This window comes from Charadrius vociferus, unplaced genomic scaffold (genome assembly GCF_000708025.1).
Source record: "Charadrius vociferus isolate BGI_N301 unplaced genomic scaffold, ASM70802v2 scaffold455, whole genome shotgun sequence".
NCBI classification, from domain to species: domain Eukaryota; kingdom Metazoa; phylum Chordata; class Aves; order Charadriiformes; family Charadriidae; genus Charadrius; species Charadrius vociferus.
In genome coordinates this window covers 5899473-5925092 of record NW_009648550.1, presented here as the reverse complement: position 1 = coordinate 5925092, position 25620 = coordinate 5899473, and the positions used below count along the sequence as shown (strand labels likewise).

Here is a 25620-nt window from a genome sequence, read left to right as displayed (position 1 = left end):
ATCAGTAGGGTATGGTATGCCTGATAACCCTTTTGCCTTTAGTGAATGCCTTCATTCATTTCTATAAACCAGAGGCCAACCTGGAGAGCTGCAAAGTGGACAGAATGAACCAAGACTGAGATTTCCTGTCCCATATTCAGTAGGTATGAAAAGGCAATTTTTCTATCAGATGAACATCAAAACTCTGATTTTTCTTTCCTTTTTTGTAGGGGGAAGAAAAAAAACCCTAAAAATTGTGAACTTTCACCATCCTCATAACATTTTCCTACAAATGATCTCTGGACACCCCCCTCACTTTGAAAAGTCAGTGATACAAGAGTTTAAAACTTTGCCTTGACCATCTTTGAGCCAGGGTCCGTATCTAACCATGGCTGGATTAGGCTTCCCTTTCCTGGACACATCCACTTATTCCACAAAAAGCTTATAGATCTCTAGGACTCCATAAAAGAGATCATTTACAGGTACATAGCTATAGTTTATGTGCTTAGTCACACTCCACAATCTCTTGGCAAGAACCTCCTTCCAAACAACGGCTGAGTAATAAGAAACTTACTGAGTCACTATCGTGAAACCTTTATACTATCATCACCCACAACTGCTGTGTTATGCAACTACTGCAATTGCATGCAACTGCTGTCAGAAAATGCTGATTTGTTGAAAATGAGTCACAGGAGAAATTTAATGAAAAGTAATCTTTCCAGGGAACATCTTTCCCAGCTACTCTACTACTAAGGAGGGCTGCCAGACCCTTGAAAGCTGCACCCACGTAGCACGGGAAGTACATGCTGAAACATGGCTGAGATGCGGGTTTCCCTGTCGCCATGGATGCGAGTGCGCTTTCTCTCCCTTCTGCATGTACAGGATTTTCTTCCGCAACCAAGCTCAGTACTCTTAAACTGCTGGGAAAGATACCTCAAACCAACATTTTCTTTTTGCAGAAATTTTTGTTCTTTCTAAAACAAACACACACACTCCACCCTCTGCAAATTGGAATTTTCTTCATGATTCTAAATATACTTTTTAATCCATGTATACTTTTGAAACTCTCACACTACTTTTGTTATTTCTGTTGGCCTTCCTACTACTATATTTATCATCCAGAAGTGTCTCACTGTAAATAAGATGAACTCAGCACTGTCTTGTCACGAGCGTACTAATAAAAGCAACCTGCATCCTTACCGTGTACTGCAACGTGCACGAGTACCTCAGGAACAGAAATGCAGTATTATTTTCATTAGCAGCTCTGCTTTGCAGACTGATTCTGCACAAAGACATAAGCACCGTCTTAACAAATGACTTGCACATGCAAAATTGTGCATATACTACAATCTTTGCAGTGACTTTATTTCTCTGTTCATTAAGGAACATATTTTTTCCCCATTTCATGCATTTTAAAACATCTCTCTAATGAGTTTACATACTAAGCATTGATATTTCTTTTAACGTTTTTCCATTAGCGGTGTCAAACTGAATCTCTTGTCATTTGTCATGTTGCACTAAAAGTCTGATAATTAACAGATATGTTGCTGCTGTTGCTTAATGATGAATGCAGTTGTATAAGAGCATGTGGTTCTGCCTTTGTGGTAGTTCTTATTCAATCTGACTCCGACTTAGAGCGATGAACGTGTGCATAAGGTGCTATATAAAGCACTATATTTGAAGCGTGTGCGTGCATGCTACCATACTTTTAATATATACAAACTCAGAATATGCATAATTTAGCTTATGTTTTACAATGTATTTTCATAGAGTACTATACTAGCTCATGAAAAGGTGAAGGAGAGTCAAGAGCTTGCTGGCGCCCTGTTGCTCACTTAGATTTAGCATGCAAAGCACTTGCCTTTGCAAAATCACTATTATTTTCCTAGCTGGGACTTCTCTCTTTAGGTTTAAATATTGCATAGTCCAAGCTAAACATCCTGACAAAACACATTTGCGGTCCCTGGCCTCTTAAACTTTTTCATGTTATTTTCAATTGTTTTTCCTTCAAAGATAATAACGTTAACACGCCAGTTAGTTTTGTACTCTTTTTGCTCACACAGGCTTGCTACCTCGCGGCTTGCTGACCACCTGTGCACACTTTGGGAAATTTTTTCTGCGGAAAGCAATAAATGCGGAACCAAAGTGAGTGCAGGAGTGGGTCACAGGGGCGCAGGTTATTGAGTGACACCTGGCACTTTGCTTTAACCCTCACAGATGCGCTCTACCACTGAGCAGAGAATAGGATAGTGCAGACAGAAGTGCTTTAAGAGGTTACAGAGAACAGATAAGGGGCCTTTTAATGTTACACTATTCACTCCACATTGATATTTGCTTGTCATCTTTATCCACCTGCAGTACACAGAGGAGCATCTTCTGCAGAAACAATGTGCTCTCTCTGGGATGTTGTCATCCTGAACTTGACTTTGCAGAAAAGCTATATATTCATTTTTCACATCCTTTTCCCATTTTTCTCTTCAATCTATGGTAAAACACACCATGCTCTTCTCTGCGTAGGAAGTTCACATGTTTTGAGAAGGATCAATTATTCACAAATCTTAAAATCAGAAGTTAGGTCTGCTTTAGTAATTTATGTTGCAAAGGGAGAAAGAGAGATTTTTATTTTTTGATGTGTATTACGCAGCTGATCATTTTAATGGCAATTCATTACTTCCTTTTTCTCCTTTTAATTGAAATGGTGTCTAACTCCAATTAAACATCTAAGAGAATTCCAGTAACAGGGCACTATTGTAAAATCAGTTACTGTATAAATGCAAGTAAAATTCTTGCTTTTAACAATTGGGCTTGTTTGCGCATCGTGGTGGTGTTCTGAAACAACAGGTCCAACTGCAAGAAAATACGGTCTGGTCTGTCATTTTGATGGATCATCATTGCAGCAGTCAGTTATGAACTAGAGACACATATTTTTATCTGCATAAGGGTAAATAACAACACATTTACTGCGTATTATTCATACCCAGTTGGGCTAATATGTCCTCCCACCGAACACCTCCATGATACTACGGAAGTCAACAAGGGTGGTAAAGGCATGCGGCTTGCCCTGGAGGAGCAGTATGGATGCCATATGCTGCCCTGTGCTGCTGTGGCCATTGGTGGATGCAAAGCTAGATGCCTCTCCAAAAGCGGTCTCTTGAACAGGCACCTCCGCATTGTCCCAAGACTGGACTGTTTTGGGTGCAGCTGTACTTTCTACCGAGGAAAAGGGAATCTGGGGGACGATGCCTCTGAATTTGGGTATACAGAGTTACCTTTGCTGTCTCTCCAGCCAAGTGACAGTTTCTGAGTGATAAGGACCTCTCTTAGTGTTGGGCTGTACCACACAGAGCCAGACAACAATGGGGAACAGCTGGGACCACAGGACAGTCTGAGCTCCGCTTTAGGTTTTGTCTTTCCTACGCGTATCAGAAAGGCTAAGTAAATAATTAACCACAGTGGGATGAGACATGAGCCATGTGATTATCTGATGATAATCTGATAATCTGATCTGATTCCTTTGTGCAAATTAGAAAAAAAAAGTGAGTGAGGTTTCTTTTTTTCAGAAGGAACTCTCAAGTTTGTGCCTTTTTTTTTCCCCACAGATGGCAGCTGGATTCTGAAATTACTTTTCTTAAAAAAACCCTGAGAGTTCTTATTTATTAGCATGCTATCCAGGAACATCTCACTAACCTTCACAAATCAAATCTGTCTGCCACATGATCTCCATTATGGACCATACTCTTTCCTTCACTCATATCAGTTTAAATCACCAGCGACTCTGCTAGCTTCGTAACGTTCATTTTGATTTACACTAGTGCAAACTGAAAAAAAGTCTGCCCTTTCAAATAATTTCTTTTCCTTTTTTTTTTTTTTTTTGCAGCTCCAGATCAAACCCGGGATTTTTTCTGATTTCCAGTTGAATGATCCATGTGAGAAAAATACCACCCTCTATCAATAAACTCCAACCTAAATTTCTCATATTTTCCCTCATGTCCTGTTCATTAAAGTATTTATGTTTACATTATTCCTACAAAGGCTTTGACATTTTTATTTAAAGGAAGGGACATTGGAATTCATTAAAATAGATTTGAAGAGCATTTTGCATGTTCACACTGGAAATGTGCTGCTGTTGATTTGTAAGTTAGTGTTCCTAAGACATATGTGCATGTGCAAGATCAACACTGGAAGATGTTTAATTAACACAATAAATATCACCTCGAATTGTTAGATGTATCTTTTGTGACCCGATAGCCCTTTCTCAAACTGTGATATTTATTCTGCTGGAAAATAAACAATCATTAAAAATGTGGATTTGTGAACAAAAAATGTAAACAAGCAAGGAAGTAAGTTCTTAATTGAAAAGAATCCTTTGAGCATCCTGTTATTTGGCCTGAAGTCTTTTGATCTCAGGCCTAGTGATGAGCCAGTCACTTCACAGAACTTAAGGGAGTTTTATTGGTATGAAATTGGCATATAATAAAGGTCATATAATGGCATAGGATAAGGTTCATATTTCATTTTAACAAGTGAAGTGAGATTATTTACTGCTCAATTTACAGGCTGTAAGTGCATTCTGCAGTGTTTATCCATTGAGAGAAACAGAAAAAAAGAGGCAACCCAAGCTTCCCCAAAAATACATTGCAACTGGGGACTGCTTAGCAATTGCACTAATAAAACATTTAAAGAAACATCAGGGCTTAAGCTACTCAAAGCTTATTAGATAATTAGGCTGATTGTCACTGAGGACTTGATGCTGAGAGGTGCTGAGCAAAGTGCCAAGATCCTCAAGTGAATAGTCCATGAAAACTGCATCCTTCAATTTAAATGCAAGCTCTGGTCCAGAAGTGGGAAAATGCCAGATCAAATCACAGTGAGATCTGGAAATATCAGTCTAGATTTTTTTCTTTAAAATATTCCTTTTAAATATACGTTGTTCACTGAGGCTAAGAAAACTCCATTCATTTCTCCATGCTGTTGCCCATTTAATGAGGCAGAGAAGCATTTTATTATTCCCCTCTGATGAATATACAAGCACCAAAACGCAAAGCTGAACAGTGAAACAAACAGAAAATTATTTCAATCCTCTTAATTCTCTGCTTTTTTGGCAGCGAATGCCATAAGTCATTCTAGCTTAGCCGCCACAGATTCAAGAGAGATTTCTTTTTAAACTTTGGAAATGTTTAAATTAAATGAACTAACAGAAGAATAATTTTTACCTAAACAGGGAGGAAATAAAAGGAGAACTTTTCAAATATGACAGTGGCTATCAACTCATTTTTTTCATGTGTGTTGCAATGAGTCTGAATACTACTTTAGGAGGGCAAGCTTCCCCCATTCAATCCAAATCCACGCAATGCAAAGTCCCATGAAACTCTGTAAACTAAAATAACCTTTTCCTCCAAACTCCTTCCCTGAAATTCTTGAACAGTTGCCGGCGGTTGAACCGGAATGGATTTGGAAGGGTTTGAATTAAGTGCAGCTAGCCCAAAAGACAGTTTGGCTTCCTACCGAGGTGTAAAGGACAAAAAAGGGATTGTGGTGGACAGTGCATTGTTATTGTGAATTATGCAGTGAGCTAAAAGAACACTGGAATAGTCATCAAAGTTCCTAAGAGCTGCTCTCCTCCAGATGAGCTAATAGAGTGGCTCTGAGCTCTGAGGTTAACTGAAATCAAATTTAACAGTGCTGTAAAATACATTTACTGTATTTGACTTCTTTCTAAAGTTACAGCAGTGATTCTGCTGACCCTATTGTCAGTAACAGCTCCATTTAACTCAACATTATCTGCATGAAGATGACCACAAAATTTTACCTAAAGCACATATGACAAGCTGTAACCTTCACAAAGGTTCATGTATTTTGGGATATTCTAAGAAATCAGAAAGCATCGATCAGAAATCTATGAAACCATTCACCAGGTTTTCAAATATCTTCATTTAAATAACACTCAGAAGGAAGGAGTCATTGTACAGCACTGTTTCATTAATAGGCTTAACATGATAAATGATTGCTTGTAAAAACAGCTGTTCCTGAGAAGAAAGACCTTGGAGGTCCTTTCCAGCCCTATGGAATGGAAAGACAACTCTGGAGTTATGAGAGGCTTACTGCTGTATGTGATCAGCATCTCATTACTTTGTTCTATAACTTGAATATGTATCATTTTATGTTCCTATAAATTTTTCAGGTACAGTGCTAATATTAATTATTGATTGGATGTAGAAGTGTCGACTTCCATCGGGTGCAATTAATAATGCATGTCAAACTGCAAGATAACAAATGTGTGTTCTTTGAAAGTGCGTTAGAATGCATCAGATGCTTTTATTTTCCATTATCAAGAACTGATTTATAATCTTAAAAAATTGTTTTCATTATACTTTTCAAGGGAAAAAGGAATTTTATACCTTAAGGCTGTATACTCTCCAGTCATTTGAAAGACCACAGAGATGCAACACTTAGAGGAACGTTTGCTCATCTTACGGTGCCTCTGTAGATCTGTTGTACCTTTTCCCACAGATGAAGCCTCACCCTGAATAGGGCCATTTTCCACATCTCTACAGGAGCCCATACCATCTGGCAGGCCTTGGCTAAGCTGGGGTTGTGAACAGTAGAGCAGGTGTGAGCAGAAACATGAACACGGGCTACAAAATTAGGAACCACATGAGTTACATCTTCCTTGACAGCTGGGGCCGTAAGAATATGGTCCACTGAAGCCAAAGGAGTCCAGTTAACTCGGCTGGGAGCAGCAGCTGACCGCCAGAGCACAGGAGTCTCAGCTATTATACTGAGATTTAAGTGTAACTCTGACCCATGAGCATGAATAACAAAAACCTCATTGATTTCAACTAGAGGAAGCTTGGGTCTATTTACTGAAACTGAGTCGATTCTCAGAAAAATAATTAATTCCTTGTCATGTCTCACGTGTATTGATTTTTGTAATTACAATGAAATTGGAAGCAAGGGTGGGGGGAAGGAAATGCACTTGATTTATGTTTAATTTGATGCACAAGCTGTCAAGGACAAAGAAATTAACACGCAATGACCATGCTTATCCTTGATGCACTCCTCTGTGCTTCGATAACGATGGCCAGACACACTCCGTAGTGGCGAATCTAAAATCACACACTGCTCTAACGTACAGAATTCAGTACCGTGGTATAAGGAGCTGTGTTTCTACAGCAGCCTCCACAGCACGCAGAAGAGATGCCCAAGGGGAAGAAGATAAGGACAGGACAAGTTTAATGTGTATCAATGACTAAGAGGAGGAGACAAAGAATTAGAACAGGGGAGAAAAGAATACAAGCTGCTGCTGATAATAAAGCTGCCAGTAGATAATGTAAGTGAAAAAACAGGAGTGAGAGGGGGAAAAAAAAAAAGATGTATGGCCTTGCAAGGCAATGGTGCTGTTAGGAAAAAGCGTCGGGAGAGCATTTGAACTTTGTTTCCACTGTGCTTTCATTAAAATGGCAAGTTAGACACTTTTTGACCTAGAGTCAGTCAGTATTTGACTTCTTAATTAGGTGACAGTCTCCTTTTCCAAACATGCTTGTGGGAGTGGCTGGCCTGTTTCCATACACACACACAGAGACTTGATAATAATACTCAATTTCTAGTTTCTACAGCATCAGAGATTAATTTGTCACAAAGATATCCTCATTACTTACACAGATACAGCATGACATTTTGGGCCCCTTGAAGCCAATGCCTACCCTGATTTCAGCAGCACCACAGGATGCTGAAGAACCATTGCTAGCCTTTTGCCTAACAGTATCAGTTCAGGAAGTAAAGTCTCCAGCGCTTATATGAGAAAAAAGCTTTTTGTTACACAATAGCCCTCAAATGAAAGCTGCAAAACAGTCTCTCATCCAAGCATTAAAAAGAAATGATATATATGAGGGAGAGGCAGATTTTAAGGGTGTAAATCAGTTCTGAGTTAAGTACTTTCATCTAAACACATGATATTTTAAACAACACCCAAGCACTCTGCCTCCAATACAGGGAACTAATTTGCATCCAGTTTGTGCAGTTTCTAAAAGCTGTTGTTTAAAATGTCAGCACTCTAAGGGAAATTTTCCTCTGGTGACCTACACACACCACAATAAAGGAACCTGCAAACTCTTACTTAAAAAATCAAAACAAAACAAAACCAACTCACTGGTGTGGCAGTCTGTCAGCAACACTTTGGGAAAAGATATTCTTCCTGGCTATGACACAGCTCTGTGCACAAAGTCATAAGACAACGAACTGTGAGTCAGTAATAAATAACCAAATGACAACGACTGATGATGGCAAATCTGTCTCTAAAGGAATTACTGGTAAAAATACTAAAAATTCTTTCCCTCTCTCCCTAATAGTTTAAACTCTTTGTTTAGTGGTTGAGTTGATACTGCCAGAAAACCGCTTTAACACAGCTAGCATAAATTTCAGTGGATGTTTGAATACTGAAGCACGAGAGACTAGACTGTTAAAAAAGCTGCCCCTAGAATGGCTGCTGTTTGCACAAAATACATTGGTTCTTCTCAGCTGGGAAATCATTTGATCTATTTTATATCATATGTCCTGTCTGTCGCTAAGGAAGCAAATATGGATATGAAATATGACCGTGAAGCAAAACATAAAAAGAGACTTAATAAAATGAGTAATTATGTTTTGCCTAAATCCTCCTCTCATGCCAGGAAGAGGCACATACCATCATAAATTCAGCAAGTCTGCCCATTTCAGCACGTGGGAAAGGGAAAAAAAAAAAGCTGCAGCCAGGCCCTGTGAGGCACATTACTGCAGAGGGTTTCCTCAGGAGAAATTGAGAGCACTGACTGGGGAGGGCTGATTACTGCAGTGCTTTAACTGATGGCCAGATGCAGGGGGAGACAAGGGGTCTGGAGCTGCTCTGTGCCATGACCTAACGCTTGGCACGTGGACAGCTGATGGAAGAGTCTAACGCTACTGGTCCAGCACAATCTTTCAAAATGAAGCCCAGGTCCTTAGTGACAAATTTTCAGGGTTTTATGCTACTTCTCATTAAAAAAAAAAAAAAAAAAAAAAGAGAGAGAAAAAGAAAGGACACAGAAGTAATCAAGTGCCCAAGTATTTGTGAAAACCCAGTGCTATAAGTACTAGCTGAGTATTCTTTGAAATTTAAAATTCCAGCATTTAAATTGCAGTCTTTTTAGTTCACATGCCTGAGAAACTCATGATTCTACAGCATCAAATATAAAACATAATATTATGTATAGTCTGTACACTCAGATGCTCAGAACATCGAAAATTTCCAGCTAATTTATAAACATGATTTTAAAAAGATGAGTAGAAAACCAGAAATGCAAACATCTTTATTTTTCCAAACTATTGTAAACTTCTAGCTCTTCAGACCTTAGCCTGATTTGTTCTCTGGACATTCACAAAAAAGACATGACAACACTGATTAGCTGACACCCAATGCTAGAATTCAAGCTGTAATACAAGGACAGAAACTTTAGGACTCTGGACACAGACAAGAAATGAAAAGTGAAGCCTAGAACACACATTTGAGCAAGTGCAGAAAAAATGAAAGCAGACATGACACAATGGGCTGTGAAGAATTATACTTGGATATGAACTCTGCTGAAAACAAGTCTCCCTCTGCATAGAAGTCCGATTATATAGTTACCTAGGTCTTCCTACAGGAAAACCGTGTGCAAGTGGAGGACTCTGAACTTCCTCCACTGAAGTCAATGGCAAAACTACCACCAGCTTCACTAGAAGCAATAGTCAGCCTGCAATCTTCAGGATGAAAAACTGTATTTCAGAATATTACATGTAGATGCAGTGCACAAAATCAAATAGAGGAAATCCAGCAAGCAATGTAGAATATTAAGCAGTTATATTATGAAAACACTCACTGTTTTCCACAAAAATATATCCTCATCAATTATCACAAATATCTGCGGCAAGCATGCTAAAAAGATATCTCTTTTTCTTTTCAATGTAAACTGTGTTTTGTTTTTGTACTGCTAAAGCACAATAGAGTGAAGGGCACACTCTGCTGGTCAGAAGCGCCATTTACACTGAGAGATTTTTAACAGTATGAGTACTAAAAAATAAACCCATTATACGACATCTGGACTTGAAGTGGGGCTCCACAGTAGGCTGCTACTTGACTTTTTTCCATCCTGAATACTAAAGACAATGGCTATGATGCTATGAATGGACTTTCTCATGTTTAAACATCAGCCTACCTGCTGTAAGAACACTTTCTTTCCTGGACATTTTTTAGCAGTATAACATTGTTCAAAAACTCTTTACCTTAGGCTTTTCGTCCAGTATTTGCTGACGAATCTCCTTGTGTTTTTCTACAAGTTTTTCCTGTCTTTTACTCTGAGCATCTTCTAACTGTAAGAAAATAGCAGAGAATTTTGTGTTTGTTTTTTTTCCAGATATTGCACATCCTCACTTTCCCATCTCTTCCCCAATAAATATTTCATCCTTCAAAATGAAAATGAAAATAATCAACACTATGAATAATTCTAATATAAACTTACACACCATTTTCACAAGCATCCCTGAGCACAACCGCTCTAACAGTTGTATGTAGACAATATATCTCAGATTTCACATACGGTATTTAGAATCAGAAATGTCTAAAGGATTTATTGTAGACTTCTAATGCTATTAAAAGCATAATGTATTTTTAAAAATAATATTATTTTGCTTTAGCTTTTATTGTATGAGCTGTGCAAAATGACCTCTGTTCCCAGAAGAAGAGGATTTACAACTAGAGTCCTAGGTGAACATGTTGATAAATTTTGGGCCTGATTTAATAAAGCACTCAGACATGTGTCTGACTCCAACAGGAATTAAGCATACTTAATTTGCTAACTCTTTAGGTTGCTTCCTGAATCAAGGCCTCTGTGAGCAAAAATGGGCCAACTTTTGAACTGAACTATTTCTGCACTGAAATGAAGAGAAAATTCAATAGAGGCATATGTTTCATTGTGATTCCACGCATCAAAACACTGCAGTGCATACTTTCAGCCCGGTGTAAACCACCTGTAGCTTCAGAAAAGCTAACACCTGCAATGAAATTATTTGACTTCTGTTTAGAGGGCTCATAGAATGTTTTTTGTATTTCAGTAACTGTACAAATGTAATTAAGGTTAAAATATACACTGCAATTAAATGTTTATTGACTTTCAGAGGTCCTTATGGCAATCTTTGCATTCATGAGACAGCAACCCAATTAAAAAAAATGGTACATTGTCCATGAATAAATACAGGACATTCAAAGATGAAATCATAACTGTACTAAAAATCTTCTCCTCTTGGCATCCCCCAAACACTAACAATTAATCAAGATCTGTCTGAAATTCCAGTTTTCCTTTAACTGGAATGTGAAATTAAAAATCAGCACTTGCAAAATCTTTATACCAAAGCTTACAATCTGCAGTTTAATATTACCGAAAATATGAAAGTTGACATTTTACCCCCTAAAATGAAAAATAAACATACGGCCTGACATACCCGTTTTATGTACTGCACCACCTCCTGGATATACGATCGAATCATTTCGGTCTTCTCTCTGGGGAGAAGCAATCAACAAGTTATTGTAGTCAATAAGATCACATCAATATATTTTAATATCCCACAACTCCTTACAAAACAAGTAAGGCCATGTTTTGAATGTATGGATCTGCCTACTTAACTTTTATCCACTCCCTAAATGTGCCTTTTGTAACAGGCAGCACCTGTAGCATATGAAAGGCTCAGACGTCCCCATGACCTACCACAACAAACCCCCTGCTCTTTCACAACAGGCTTTTCCCATAGACTACTGACACATCTTCAAAGTGATGGTGGTGTTCCTTAAGGCCCAATTGTCAATCTAGGAGAGCACACGATCATCAGTAGAGGCACACTGCCACGTTGTGGCATGTTATATAGCAGAGAACTAGTCTCTGTCAGCAAGCAGATACTGCTGGTGACACCCGAGACAATGGCAAAGTTACCACAAAGGGCAGGGCAGGCTCGACTTCAGTCCCCAGCTTTGCTTTGTAAACCACATAAAGCTGAACTTGGACGAAATACTTGAACTCGGTGAGATAGTTATTAGATAACCTTTGGTCAAAGGCTGAAGAAGAGTTCCCCCAAAGGGACAAATGCACATAAAATAATAATTTGTGGATACCCGAGTTGACCAGATTCAGGACAGTACTCTAAAACCTAATTACAGGAGTTTCTGTATATGGCACTAAAATCTCATGGTTTTAGATAGTTACGCTATCCCTGGGTGCATGTAGGAATTAGCAAAATTAAGTAACAACTAATACAATGTATTCTCTCTGTATAATATTCTTTCCCAAATTTGAGTAAAAGCTTTAAACAAAGAACAGCCTGGCCTGGATGACTCGAATGGGACCCACCGGAAGGTCTCGCTAGTCTCTGTCCTAGTGTGAAAATGAGGAAAAGCTGTGCAACTTGCCAGAGGAAAGCTGAATTTCCCATGTAGTTCCCATCTCACCTTTCCCAAGGACTCTGAAAAGCCTGGCCAAGGAAAGCCCTTGGGAAAAATAAGAAAAAACATAAAGGGAAAACAAAAAAGGATTTCTACTTGTCTGTTGCTGAGCCTGTCCCACTGGTGTCTCATTAACCTCTCAGCAAATAATTTCCTATTGCAATTGATTTTTACTGCTGTAACATTTTTGTAATGACTAACTACTTTTTTTCTAATATGACATCCATACCCTCTGACCAGCTCTGACCACATAAAGTATTTCTCCCTTTTTTCATAATCAATTATTCTTATTTTGTTGTTTTTTTCTAGGATGCTTATTAAAATGTTATAATATAGATTCTTAAATTATCTGATGCAGTTCATTGTGTGCGTCACCTTCTTTCAGTGTTACCAAATACACAGATTCTATGCTGAGAGGCTCCAAAACCTGTATAAACCTTTTTACCTGTAGAAAACCTAACTTAGTTGTGTCTTTGTTACTTGGTAAAACTCAGATATTCTGGATTTTCCCTTTTTTTTTTTGTTGTTCCTCCTGTATTTTTAACTGTCCTTAAATGTTACTAAAGTAAAGACTGGTAAAAAGAATATCCCAGCAAACAGTGCAAGAATAAAATGCTCCATTTTCTTTCTGAGCTGCTTGCCAAAACAAATGAAGGAGGACAAACAAACCTAGATACTGTGCCCTTGGGAAGAATATAATCAACTTGCACAACTACAGTTTGTACTGTCTGGTGGTGTATAAATGAAATTAATATTCCCATCCCTGCTCACAGAAACTGCACACTCAGAGCTCAGCTTTCTTCCCTCTTCCACCCAAAGTGACTGCACACTGCATGTCACTGGAGAAGAATCAGTAGCACAAGATCTGAGGGGAGTTTATCACAAAAGTGGAGCAAACCCTCTAGTGTGTCACTGCTATTTCTTCTGGAGAGCAGCTTTAACAGAGTTAAGAAGAAAAGATAACTCACAAATAAAAATCTAAGTTAAGGTGAAATCAAACCCTGTGGGAACTGAAGCCGATAAGTCTATTTATACTCAGAGGAATGGTGTCTGGACTAACATCATCTTGGTGAATCACTCCATCGTGCCACTCATAGGCATGTCCCCTTACCAGACATCAGCACCTTTGTAGCTGACCCAGACTGTCAATGCTCGCAGAACAGGAGATTAGATTAGTCCCAGGAAATTAAATTAGTATCGGTGGAAGTAAGACGAACTCCACTGCCCCGGTCAGGTATTACAGTCTGACTAAAAGCTGCGTCGTATTTCTTTGATTTTCTGGTTGTGAAAAATCTTGTGTCTCCTCCTATCATATAAGGATAGGGATCCAGGGATATACTTACTCTTCCATTTGATTTTTATCCTTGGACTTTGCTTCTGTGATCTTCTCCTGCCTCTTCTTGTCCATTTTTTTCTTCAATTCTTTCTTTTCTCTAAAGCATGAAAAATAAAGGCAAGTTCAAAATGCGTATAAACAAAACCCACAAAGAGTAGTGATCGATTATAAGGGGAATGGCACCTTACTTTTCACATGTTTCTTTCAGCTTCTTTAGCTGGCTGTTCTGACACTCCTCTGCTACATCTGTCAACTTCTGAATAAGCTAAAAAAAAATCCCAAGAAACAAAAATACATATTTTCAGCTAAACATCATACATGCATCTAAGTTTCCTCAAAAGTCTGCAGCAGACAAAGTGTTACACCATTTCCTGATTAATTACCAATGAACAAAAGCCAGTAAACACTCTTATCAGTGTAAATGCATTCTTAACTTGCGGAGTCCAGCCAGACGTGTATGTCCAACTGAAACAGAAATTACTACTTCTCTGTACATCAAGATCACATAGTTTCAGAATACTAGATGTAAAATCAAAATATGTGTTGCAGATTCTACCATTAACATGCCTGGGATAATTCATAAATGGTCACAAACTGAATTTATGCAATATAAATTACAAACTGAATACTCAAGATTTTCTGCGAGTGCTGAAAACATTCCTCTTGCATTGAGCATTATTACATGGAGCAGCTTGGATTTCAGGGTGGTCAGGTAGATATTGAAAATTCACTCATGATAGTTAAGAAAGCTAAGTATAGCCTACATTTTGATCACAGAATCGTGGATTCAAAAAATCCACGTCATTGGTTTGAAATCTGCTGTGCAGCGCTGGCTCCAATCTCATTCATGCTGAAACTGCTCACAAAAAGCGCGCTGGTGGTGGTGATGCTGATGGAAGAGGACACACGGACAGGGCTTGTGTGCAAGTTCAATGAACGGTGAATTAAAGTGGGAAACGGGACCAGTTTGGTTTGATCAACCCCTCTAGTTTAAGTCTGATTCTGTAAAATAATCCTCTCGGGATGATGAACCAGAGAATGTAATAATGTGTAATAATGCCTAGGTAGTCTGACCCAGCTTTTCATTCCTTAGATAAAAGGAGAAAGATACCGACAATAGGCTCTCCTCTAAAAGAAAGACATCAGAAAGAATCTCTCAGCTGCAAGGGAGATTTTAATTGAAATATTAACTCCTGCACAGCTCAGATGGAAAACTGTCTGAAGGTTCTGTGCTAAAAAATGAATTTATCCTGACGCTACCTAACTGGACAATGCTGAAAATGTAACTTTGCTTTGAGAAACGCCATTTCCCATTTTGAAATGAGAAATAAATTAGCTTACAATATAAGCCCAATTATGTGGGTCCAAAATGGTTCGTTTTTATAAAAATTAAAATCTCTGAGATGGAGCCGACAACTATAACTTGAATGTGGACTCTCTCCCTGTGGCACAGGTAACCACATCCACGCACCCTCACTGGAGCAGCTGTGACTCACATACAACTGGTGATAAACAGGGCACCACTGGGGAACTGCAGCTCCGTGCTATGATCCATGGGAAGGAATTTATGAAAAGGCCTTGCTGAGTGATATCCACACATATCACCCCTCTGACCTGCTCTTTTTGGATGGCAGGGCACAGCAGACAAATCACCCAACAGTAATGAGGCAAAACATCACATAATAGAAAATATTACGAGAGGATTGTCTGGAGTTGAGAAACAGTTTGCACTCCTATAACACCCTTTAAAATGTTATTTTTCTGCCTGAGAATATCCATCAGCATCAGCTGCCATCTGCCCAAGCTCCTCTATTTCAGCTCAGAGGACCTATGATCCTGCTGTAGTTGTCAGCCAAACTCCAGCTGTAGAAACACAAGCTGGCTTGGACCGATGGATGCAAAGGATTTCTTCACCATATACAGATTATATTCTGCTTCCCCTTAAAGCATTCATCTGCCACAGGAACACTGTTTGGCACAACTCTGTGCCCTGGGGCATGTTTGAATCTATTTTCATTTATTTATTTTCATGGTGTTTCAATTTATTTTCCAGCTCATGCTGCATCCTTAAGTGTAGTACATTTTAAAAAGTGGCAGAACAGAACGGGAACATCATCCAAAAGCTGCAGTAAACTGAGACTTATATAACTAGAGGTAAGGACTCCCTGCGTTCGCAGTAGTAATAATCCTGTTGCCTTTCTGTCTTCCATCCAAATCCTTCCAAGTTGTTAGAAGTGTTAGTGACAAAGTGACACAACAATCCCTTGAAGTTGCAGCAGACCACAGGGAAATCAAGCTCTGGAAGGGACTCCAAGTAAGAGGAAGCCCCACTTAATTATAATGTCATGCTGCTTTCATTACTCCCCGTGAGATCACTAAAGAAAAGCAGACGACATAACAAACGTACCAGCTTAATGTGCTCTCGTTTCTGGTACTTTTCACTGTAATACTGCTCCTGTCGGAGATTTAGCAGCTGCTGTTGTTGCTTCTCCTTCAGCTCAACTAGCTTCTGGGTCATTTCAGAGTCGAGCGCAGCTAATTCCTGTTCAATAGTTGAAGAACCATGGTCTGGGCTGCTTGTTTCAGATCTGCAAAGATGCACACACACCACCGAGGTCTCAGTCAGTAGGCATGTACATTCTACCCATATTTAAACCTTGTTTTTAAGGCAGCTGGTTATATGTAGCTCATTAAGAAACTTCTCAGCACCACGTATGGGGCGAGAAGACGATTTTAGCTCTAGTCAGTCCAGTAATTTCACCTTTAACGAAAAAAATAGCATTGACAGTTTATTAAAGGCTATTGCTTTTAAACCTCATTTTACTAACCCATCGTGGTGGTGTGAACTGGACTTAGTATAAATGAGCTACAAACGCAACTGCCAGGACTTCCCATAAAAAAATGCCCATGGAACTTGTTTATCCACCTCCAGACGTGTAACTTGAACTTCAAAGCTGTACAATCCTTAGCAGAAATAGTGAATGCTAAGTATTTTGAAAACTGAGTCATTCTTGCATACACTTAGCAATAAATTTAAGAGCATAACTCTACATCTGCATTTATGAAATCCTTAAAATGGTTAGGAACATCCCTTTATTTGGTATTTTCTCCCCCCTTCAGGAAATGCCATGCACAGCACACAAGTGCTCTATGGACTGCTGACTTGAGGAGGAAATTTAACACCCCAGTGGGGAGTAAACCTCAGAGAGGCAGCACATAGGAGCAGAAGAAAAATATAGTGATATTGCTAAAAAGCAATACTAAGGGACAGTTGGTTTGGGGTTGTTTTTTTTCTTTCTTAAGACAGAAGGAAGGATAGATCTAACTGTGAAAGGAGACATGACATGACAACACTAAAGTGCTCAATGAAAAAATAAGCAGCAAAAGCAGTTTACTACTGGCCTGAGAATAATACTAAGCCAAAGAAAACCATTTACAAAAAAAAAGCTATGTCCCTGCTGTGCTGCTGTGTTTACTGCTGCACTCAGGTGTTAACTCAGTTGCCTGGGAAACCTCAGGAACAGTGCATGAGACGGACAAAACAGGAAAACCTTGGACAGAGAGGGCCGACAATGTGAGAAAAAGAGTTTGTTATTCAGAAATTTGCAAAGATTACAATACAGAGAACTTGCTACACTCTTGCTTCTCTTTTTGCTCCCATATTCAAGTCTGCAGCTGCTGTCAATTAGAGTAACTTGAACTGAAATAACGTGAAGCTGCTTTCATCAGTCTGAGGATATGAACCAAGGTAGCCTCTTTTTATTTCTTGTATTTTTATTGTATTTTAATATTCTGCTAAGAGGTTAAGTGGTGTCAGTGTGATAGGTGAGGATAATTTAAATGCAGAGCCAGAAGACAGTATTAATGCATATGAAAGTCAGCATATTATGCCATTACACTATGCATTTTAAAGCTGACATTTCTCTTGTATTTTGGGGAAAAAAGAAATAAGGCCTATTTCTAAATGCTGGTTAAAATACTAAGACTATGTTTTAATGGACATGTTCATCAGGGAACTTCAGAACAATGCCAGCAAAACACTTGTACATGTGTATAAATAAATACTTCAAACTTCCTATAGACAATGGCTTTACTGAATCTTGGTCCAGTTTTAGACAAGGGCATGAAACATGGATTGCTTCTGACTAGAGACAACACATTTGTATGGCAATCTGATATGGGGACTCCTGATGAAGTAGTGATTTATACTTTGCAGTTACAGGCAAATAGCGTGAGCAATAATTTAAAATGATAAAAATCACTTTTTTCCTTGGGATGCAGTATTCTGTTAGAAGTCCTCTGTTTGAGATATGTACTTGCAAGTTAGAGAATCCATCAAAATATATTCCTGCCTTTTTAAAATTCAACCTCAGATTTTTTAACCTTCAGATTTCTCTGTATCTGCACATAAAACTTCACATCTCTGAAATCACTGTGACAGCTCCACATAATAGACTGCAGGTTTTTATTGCCTGATATCATGAATGATTTATGGTCAGATCATAATGAAATAAAAAAACAAAATCCTTTTTACTCAAAGATAAATGAGTCATTTTATTTATTCGGTTTGTTTTTCTGCTTAAATTTGAATATACTATGCTAGAGAAAAGAAACATGTCTTTGTTTTGTCAGCCACTGTCGCGTGCATTGATGATGGAAAATACAGCGGATAAAATAACACTGTGTGCAGCTGACAACCAGTCATTAAGGCAGTTTGTTAAGCTCAAGTGTAGAACCCAGAAGCCTGGAAACTGGCAACAGTTAAGGCCAGCTGAACATAGCTATATTATAAGTGTTAAGCTCTTATTAAGCCCAAAGACATTCTGTCATCAGGCAGGCATCAATGAATAAGCTCCTTCCTAGGGACAAGTTATGGCCTCAATCCCAGTCACTTACAACGAGAGGTACTATCAACACGGTTAGCAGCCAGAGCATGCTTGCAGCCTTTCTCTGATGATCTCCTACCAAAAACTATCATGAATTTTTTTTTAAAATGTTCATTCAATGTCTTCATGTTTAAGAACTGCAGCTATATCAATTTTATGTAAAAGTTAAAGGACTTCTGTGCTCATCTAATTACTTAAAAAAATAAACTACATTAAAATGAGAACGCTGTACTAATAGGCGAAATAAAATTTTAGGATGGTACCCTTACCTGATCGTCGTTCAGTTGTAACAGTCTCAGGCACTGATTGTACCTATGTGTGTCTATGTTTTGCCAGGAATTAAGAATTGATCTTTATTAAGATATAGTTCCTTATCAGATGAACAAGGCAGTAATTGTGGAAAGATTAATGAGTCATAAAAGTCTTTGCATTTCAAACTGATAATGATGAATACAACTCTCCTTTTTTATTATTACCTCAACAAGTAATATAAAAATTATATCAGCACACACAAAAAGATAGAGAAATCCAAGACTTAGAAAGAGACAGCACAGAAGGGGTGTGCATGCAGAAGCAAAGCCAAGCAATCATTAAGAGATCCCTAAGTGGCCTGATCAATCATAATTTGAACAGTAGTCAGATGTTAATGACTTTCAGGTGTTCCTTTAACCTAACTATACATCTGATGCCTTCTACGGTAGCATGAATTTTTTCCAGGGCTCCAATTTGGAGACAATGCTCCTCATGTCCAAATTCAGAATATCCATTTTACCCACAAATACCATAAAAGAGGACTAAATTTTGGTCCTGTTTTGACACTCGGGTGTCTTCCACCACCAGACAGCACACTGTGGTGGCCCAGAGTAAACCAATGCTTAATATGGGCAGGATAACCATGTGTGCTGGCTGCAAAAACTTCTCCTTACTTGGAAAAGGAGCTACATGATAAAGTTATATTACCAAGGCCGGGACAGAAGTTTCCATGGAACTGACACTACTTCTCCTGAAGGTCAGCGTGGGAGAACATGGGGTGCTCTGATAAAACATGCTGCAGTTGACGTAAGCAGGAAAGCAATACACATTATGCAGATAGGTTTGACTTTTTTCACGCTGCCGACTGGTTCCTGAACTGTCCCAGTATGCAGGGGATGCCCCTCCTCATATTCTGTTATTAAGCCCACTATCTAACCACTGGCTGCTGTTGCCAGGACAGCTGAGTCACCTACCCATACCAGCGGTCTAGGGAAAGTCCCCAGATAAAGCGTGCCCTCATTTACAGGGAAAGAGGTAGAACATGGTGAATGACTTCTCTGGCTTCTAGCAGAGAAGCAGCACATCACGGAGAGGGTGTTTTCTGATGATTTCTGTATCAAAGGCCCTGAGTTCATTTTACTTTGCTGCTTTTGATTTTTTTCTGTGCTCTAATGTCACGTCCATATTAGTTGTCTACTATAAAAGAAGACTTGAGTAATACCAAGAAAGCTACGTTCAACATACCTTTTCTTACTGTCTCTTTTTGCTGTTTTTTCTAAACCTGCTCTTCGTCGCAGGTAGTCATTTTGGATTTCATTATACTTTGCAGTGTGCTCTTTGATAAGGTCAGTGGTTTTCTTGTGGTGCCTCTTTACAAGGTCCTTCATTTCCTTGTAGTGCTTCTTCTGAAGCTTAACAAAAGACTTCTGTTGTTTTAGCTCCTCAATAGTCTGTGCTTCCACTTCTACAATGATAACAACAAAAGCCACTTCAATTTCCTAATAATGTACGATTTCAATCAGAGAACTCAGGAATGAAACAGAGCACACTTGTTTACTGCTGGTAAGTGAAACGTGCTAGCTTGAACTGCATAGACTTATCTGGAAATAAGCTAACCAGATTGAAAACACTGTGGCAAATTTAATTGATGTAAGAGTAAGAAGTGAGATGAAAATTAAGAACAGCAAGATGTGTAGCAAAATAAAAACCGCGTACTTTGTTTCCTCAACCCCTTTCAGATGCACAAAGATTCCCATCAGCCCAACGTATGAAAACATGATCTTACATAGCTATTACCACAGATCTTTTTTGCACTGACTGTACCAACACTTCAAGTCTCCCTTCTCTCTGGACGGGCTACATAACATGCTGATGTCTAAACCCCTTCACAAACAGCACTTCAGCTGCCTGCTCTCCTGCCTTGACCCACACAGTGCCTGGCAGCAGCTGTTCCAGTATCACTATGGCATCTTAGGAGAGACTTCAGTTCTCTCATGATAGAGACCCTGCATCAGAGGAGTCATGGCCAGCTGTCTGTCAGTCTAGCAAAGGATTGGTAGCTAAATGCCGAGAACTGCGCTCAGTGCTGTCACTCCAAAAGGCACTATGAAGGGTGTCATAGAATCACAGAATGGTTTAGGCTGGAAGGGACCTTGAAGATCATCAAGTTCCAACCCCCCTGCCACAGGCAGGGACACCTCCCACGAGCCCAGGTCCTGCTCTGTGAGCCCAGATCACAGCTTGAGCTCAGGGTCTGCTAGCCTGACCTGCACGAGCTCCTGGAGGGAATAATGACTTGCATGATTTGGGGTCACAGCTCTGGAAAAACCAGACTGAAGACCCCTTCCCAGACAACAGGCTGACTGTACGAGGCCAGCAGGTACTTCCACAATCTAGGCCAGCCTCTTTCTGCAGCACATGAGGGAGACTGAATAAGAGGTAATCAACATGGAGAACTTCATGTGTCTTACCTGTTTTCCACACCTAAATGTAGACCTACACAAGATTTGGACATGGAGTGGGTTCTAATGTAGGAGAGTGACTATAAAATAAACTGAGTTATGAGGTTTGCAATCTAACTCTTAACTCCAAGCTGGAGGACATCACTCCCAGTTGAACAGTAGGGTACTTTCTAACTGACAGGCTGGTTTGCTTAATGTAATGGTAATTTCAGTTTTGTAGGAGCAATGGGAACGCTGCAAGGCTAATGAAGATAAAATGGTTTCACTACTACTCACGATATTCAGAGCACATTTAACTTCTGTTCTTATAATACCACTGGTCTTTTGTCTGCATTAGATGGTAACTTTGTGTTTGTGAAACTACAACAATGGGATATTTTTAAAAAATTCCCTGTTGGCAGCCCATGCCGATCTCATGAAACGTGCTCAAACATTTAATAACATCAAAGCTGAGGAAGACAACACAGTCTGTACATACTCTATGAGTTACTGCAGTCCTAATCACTCAAAGAAACGACTAAGCCAGACGGCATATTTCATAAAAAATATCTTTCTCCTGACAAAAGTGTATTGTTCATGCAGTGTAAACTGTACATTTATTACCTGTGAGGACACTCTGAATAAGATCCTCTGTCTTTGCAGGTGCTTTCACCGAACCTAGAGGTAAAAGAGATGACTGATTCTAATTGTTTTAAAGCAACAGCCATTATTGTGCTGCTTGCTTGCATATTAAAACATGGCAGGTGACACAGGGCTTATGCTGACATGGGCATTTATTAGTCATTTGCGAAAACAAATCTTTTGAGCAGAAGAGTCGCAGCATGGAAGACAGCAGCAATCTTGTAAACCAACAAGAAAAGGTAACTTTCTAAAACCCCACCTGAGCTTTGCTGTTTTACTTGTGAGGAGGATGTTATTGAACTCACTGATACCACTCATATGAGTCATTTAAATGGTATTAGGCTGACGATTATTATAACTGCTCTATATTATGATGTCAGTACAAAATTTCTGTACACAAGATGAATCCAGCTCCTGAGAAGTCAGCTAGACCAAGCCCATAAGTATCTAATACTGTATTTTGCATGTGGAATAAGATGTAATTGCATGCACAAATTAGGCATATTTGTAAAAACAATTTAAAGAGATTCTTGCACTTGCAACAACAAACAGAAGCAAATTTTCTTGCTTGTAATGAACTTCAGCTCTGCCCCAAAAGCAATTCTTAAATGGAAGACATTTGTATGTTTGAAGAAGACCAGCCTTAACAGCATACTAAAGCAATGGGAAAACTACCTATTTTATAAAAACAACACACACACACACACAACCCCCCTTTGTTCTTTAAATGCAAAGCACATGAAAAAATATTATCCAGATTTATTTTGAAAAGATAGGACTTTTTTTGTTCTGCTTTGTTTTTTCTTACCTGGTGTTGGTTGGCTATGGACAACCTGAGTTGCTGGTTTCGGTGTAAGAGAGGCAGTGCAATTTACTCCATTTTCTGCTGGTGTTGGCCTAGGTTCATTGTTAGCTTCGGATGGTGCATCTCCGTGGTCAATCTGAAAATACATAATGATTTACATTACTCTTCACAACTAACAGACTTAAAATTATTTATTTGCAGGTCTAGTTTAGCCTCTTTTTAAATGTAAAATTCTGTAAGTGTTGAATGTAAATAATTCTAAAAGAAAAAAAAACGTATCCTTAAAAGCCATAGTTACCCAGGTGGTTCATTTCTGCAGGTAATTTTCAAGGAGAAATAGAGCATGTATTATTCTGAACAAATATTTGTATTTTAAGTGGATATAACTCATCAGGGACATTTTCCAGTACTGTATATATTAGCTGCACCAGATGTAAAATCTGTATTTTATTGAAAAGCATTTTTCTCTGCCATAAAACCTTTCTAGAAATAATGTAGAATCTGACATGAAAATGCTACTCAAATCCCTGCTGTGAACAAGATGTGTACGCAAAATTACATTTAGATTTCCTAGATATACACACAGCACTATCATTATTCGCCATTCTTACAGAACAGAGACATACTTCTGATTCCCAAGATCTTACATTCTTGTAATTACACTCCAAGGATAATATGTAAACAGTACCTCCATCCTGCTGCATAAATACATCTGTGGTATCCAAATATTTAAGCATTTTCCGCAATCTTTTCTTTCCCTCCAGTTTCCTAAAGGCTCAGGCTTACAGTGGGCATTGTACTATGCATTCAGCATCTCATAATTTTCCTTGTGACCGTCAGGTTTTAAGCAAGCACCCAGCAAAGAGAAGGTCATTCAAAGCAATTTTTATTTTGAAATGGCCAGGCTCCTTTCCTGCTATCCCTGCAAGGGGCCAGTTGCCATGGTGTCTCAGGGTAGTTTTGGATTTGTTCCTTCAGCTGCTTCCATTTCACTCTTTGATGGTAATCACATTACATGCAGAGGCAGGATACCACAGTTGTTGTTTTTTTCCCCTTGATTACTCCACACTTGCAAAATATCAGCCTGTACTGCATCAATAGCGGCAATATACATTTTAATCTAACTGTTTTGTGCTGCTCCTGCTGCTGATTTCCTTCATCTTGGTCCTAACAACATACTGCGTATTGCAAAAGGATTTCTGTCTCAACAGCCTATTTCCACCAAAATTATAGGAGAGAGATACTGTAGTCAGAAATATGATGCAATTGAAAACTAATGCCAACAACTTCATTTGTATCAAGCAGGAATGAATGCAATTTAAGGCAAAACATGATCTAGCCAATGTTTATGACAGCAGAACAATGTGACTGGCAAAAGCTGTATCTGTGACAAACACACAGACATAGTTATCCCCTCAATTCACCTTAAAATATACTCCTCACAGGATGCAATTCATTACTTTAATAAAAACAATGTTTGCTATATAGATCATCAACATTTAATACAAATAAAGTTAGAATTCCTAACTTCTGGCATGTTTATGCCCCAGAAGTCTGCATGGGAAAGTGGGTATTATCTTATTTTTGGCGGATTAGGTTTGCATGTGGTGTGAAATGCTGCATCACAGCTTGCTGAGGAACTACTAATATAGGCTGTCAGTTTTGGACATAAAACATCTGTTTTAAGAAACTAAAGCAGAAATGTGAGATAGGATCAGGAAGTGAATAAAGAGTAATTTTCACTGCATCAAGCAGTCTAATCTCATTAAAAACCACTTTCTCTTCTCATAATTCATCACATAGAATGCTAAAGTAAACATGATTTCCCCTTAGTGGAGAATATTTTAGGTTCTTTTTAAAACATGATGTAATCCAGCCTTATAATTTATAGTTTTAATAGTCACAGAAAATGGTTTATATTCCACATATTGTGATGTCTTTTGCAAGACAGTGTATTTACTAAGTAGAAAGATACATACCTATATAGGTACACATCTATATTGTCGATTTTTATTTCTACAGAGAAAAGGAGCTGCAATGTATCAAGGTCTGTACTGCACTGTGGGTAATTCTTAAGTCAGTTTGCCTCTATCCTCCTTGGCAAAGTATAAGCCAGCGTAAGCAAGGCCTCCCTATAAGAAGTGTCAGATCAACTTAATTTCCATTACTGTAACATGGTGTGATCGTTGTATTTTGCAAAATTATGCCTGAATTTTCATTTTAAATAGCGGTATCGGATATGTCAAGGGCAGCCGCTCTCCTAGAGATGTTTTTGTTTACTTTCCCTATCAAAATAATTTTATTTAACCAAAGAAGCCAACGGGAGTGATTACACACATTTGATTTATCTCCAGGCATGCAAAACAATACTTTCCATTTCAACACTGTTTTACGGGTAGAAACAACAGGTCAGATGCTCTGCTGCTTCCATGTCAGACACATTAACGAGCCAGCAAGACCTCCAGACCCCCCGACTCTGCAGTGGGAATTCACAGGCAGCCCCAGGGACGTTATACCAGCAGGCACAGCCAAAATGCATTTTACTCTGGCTCGCTTTTCCTAGACCCCTACACACTTCTGCTCCTGTGACTGTGGGGATGAAAACATACAAACTGGTTACATCAATCTACTTTAGGCTAGGATTAATTCATCCCACGAAACTCTCAGTGGCAAATTTCTATACCTTACTCCTCCTGTCTGTAAAGGACACCATGCAGGGGAAGAGAAGGCAACCTTCACTACCTGTACACTTATAAAGATTTACTATGTATTCAGGTAAGTACAGTTAGAGGTGCAAA

The 25620-nt window shown here is 38.9% G+C and overlaps 1 protein-coding gene across 1 annotated transcript in view; it reads right to left on the bottom strand.

Annotated features, from left to right (window-relative positions):
• Positions 1-25620, bottom strand: part of PLCB1 (phospholipase C, beta 1 (phosphoinositide-specific)) — a 394102-nt gene that overhangs the window by 50194 nt on the left and 318288 nt on the right. The window contains exons 24-31 of the mRNA XM_009886082.1: positions 22826-22958; positions 22000-22053; positions 20180-20399; positions 16204-16384; positions 13985-14061; positions 13804-13893; positions 11470-11527; positions 10255-10341 (exon numbers count right to left, since the gene is read on the bottom strand). Of these exons, the coding sequence (XP_009884384.1) occupies positions 10255-10341; positions 11470-11527; positions 13804-13893; positions 13985-14061; positions 16204-16384; positions 20180-20399; positions 22000-22053; positions 22826-22958 (900 nt within the window). The remainder of the gene's footprint in view (positions 1-10254; positions 10342-11469; positions 11528-13803; positions 13894-13984; positions 14062-16203; positions 16385-20179; positions 20400-21999; positions 22054-22825; positions 22959-25620) is intronic.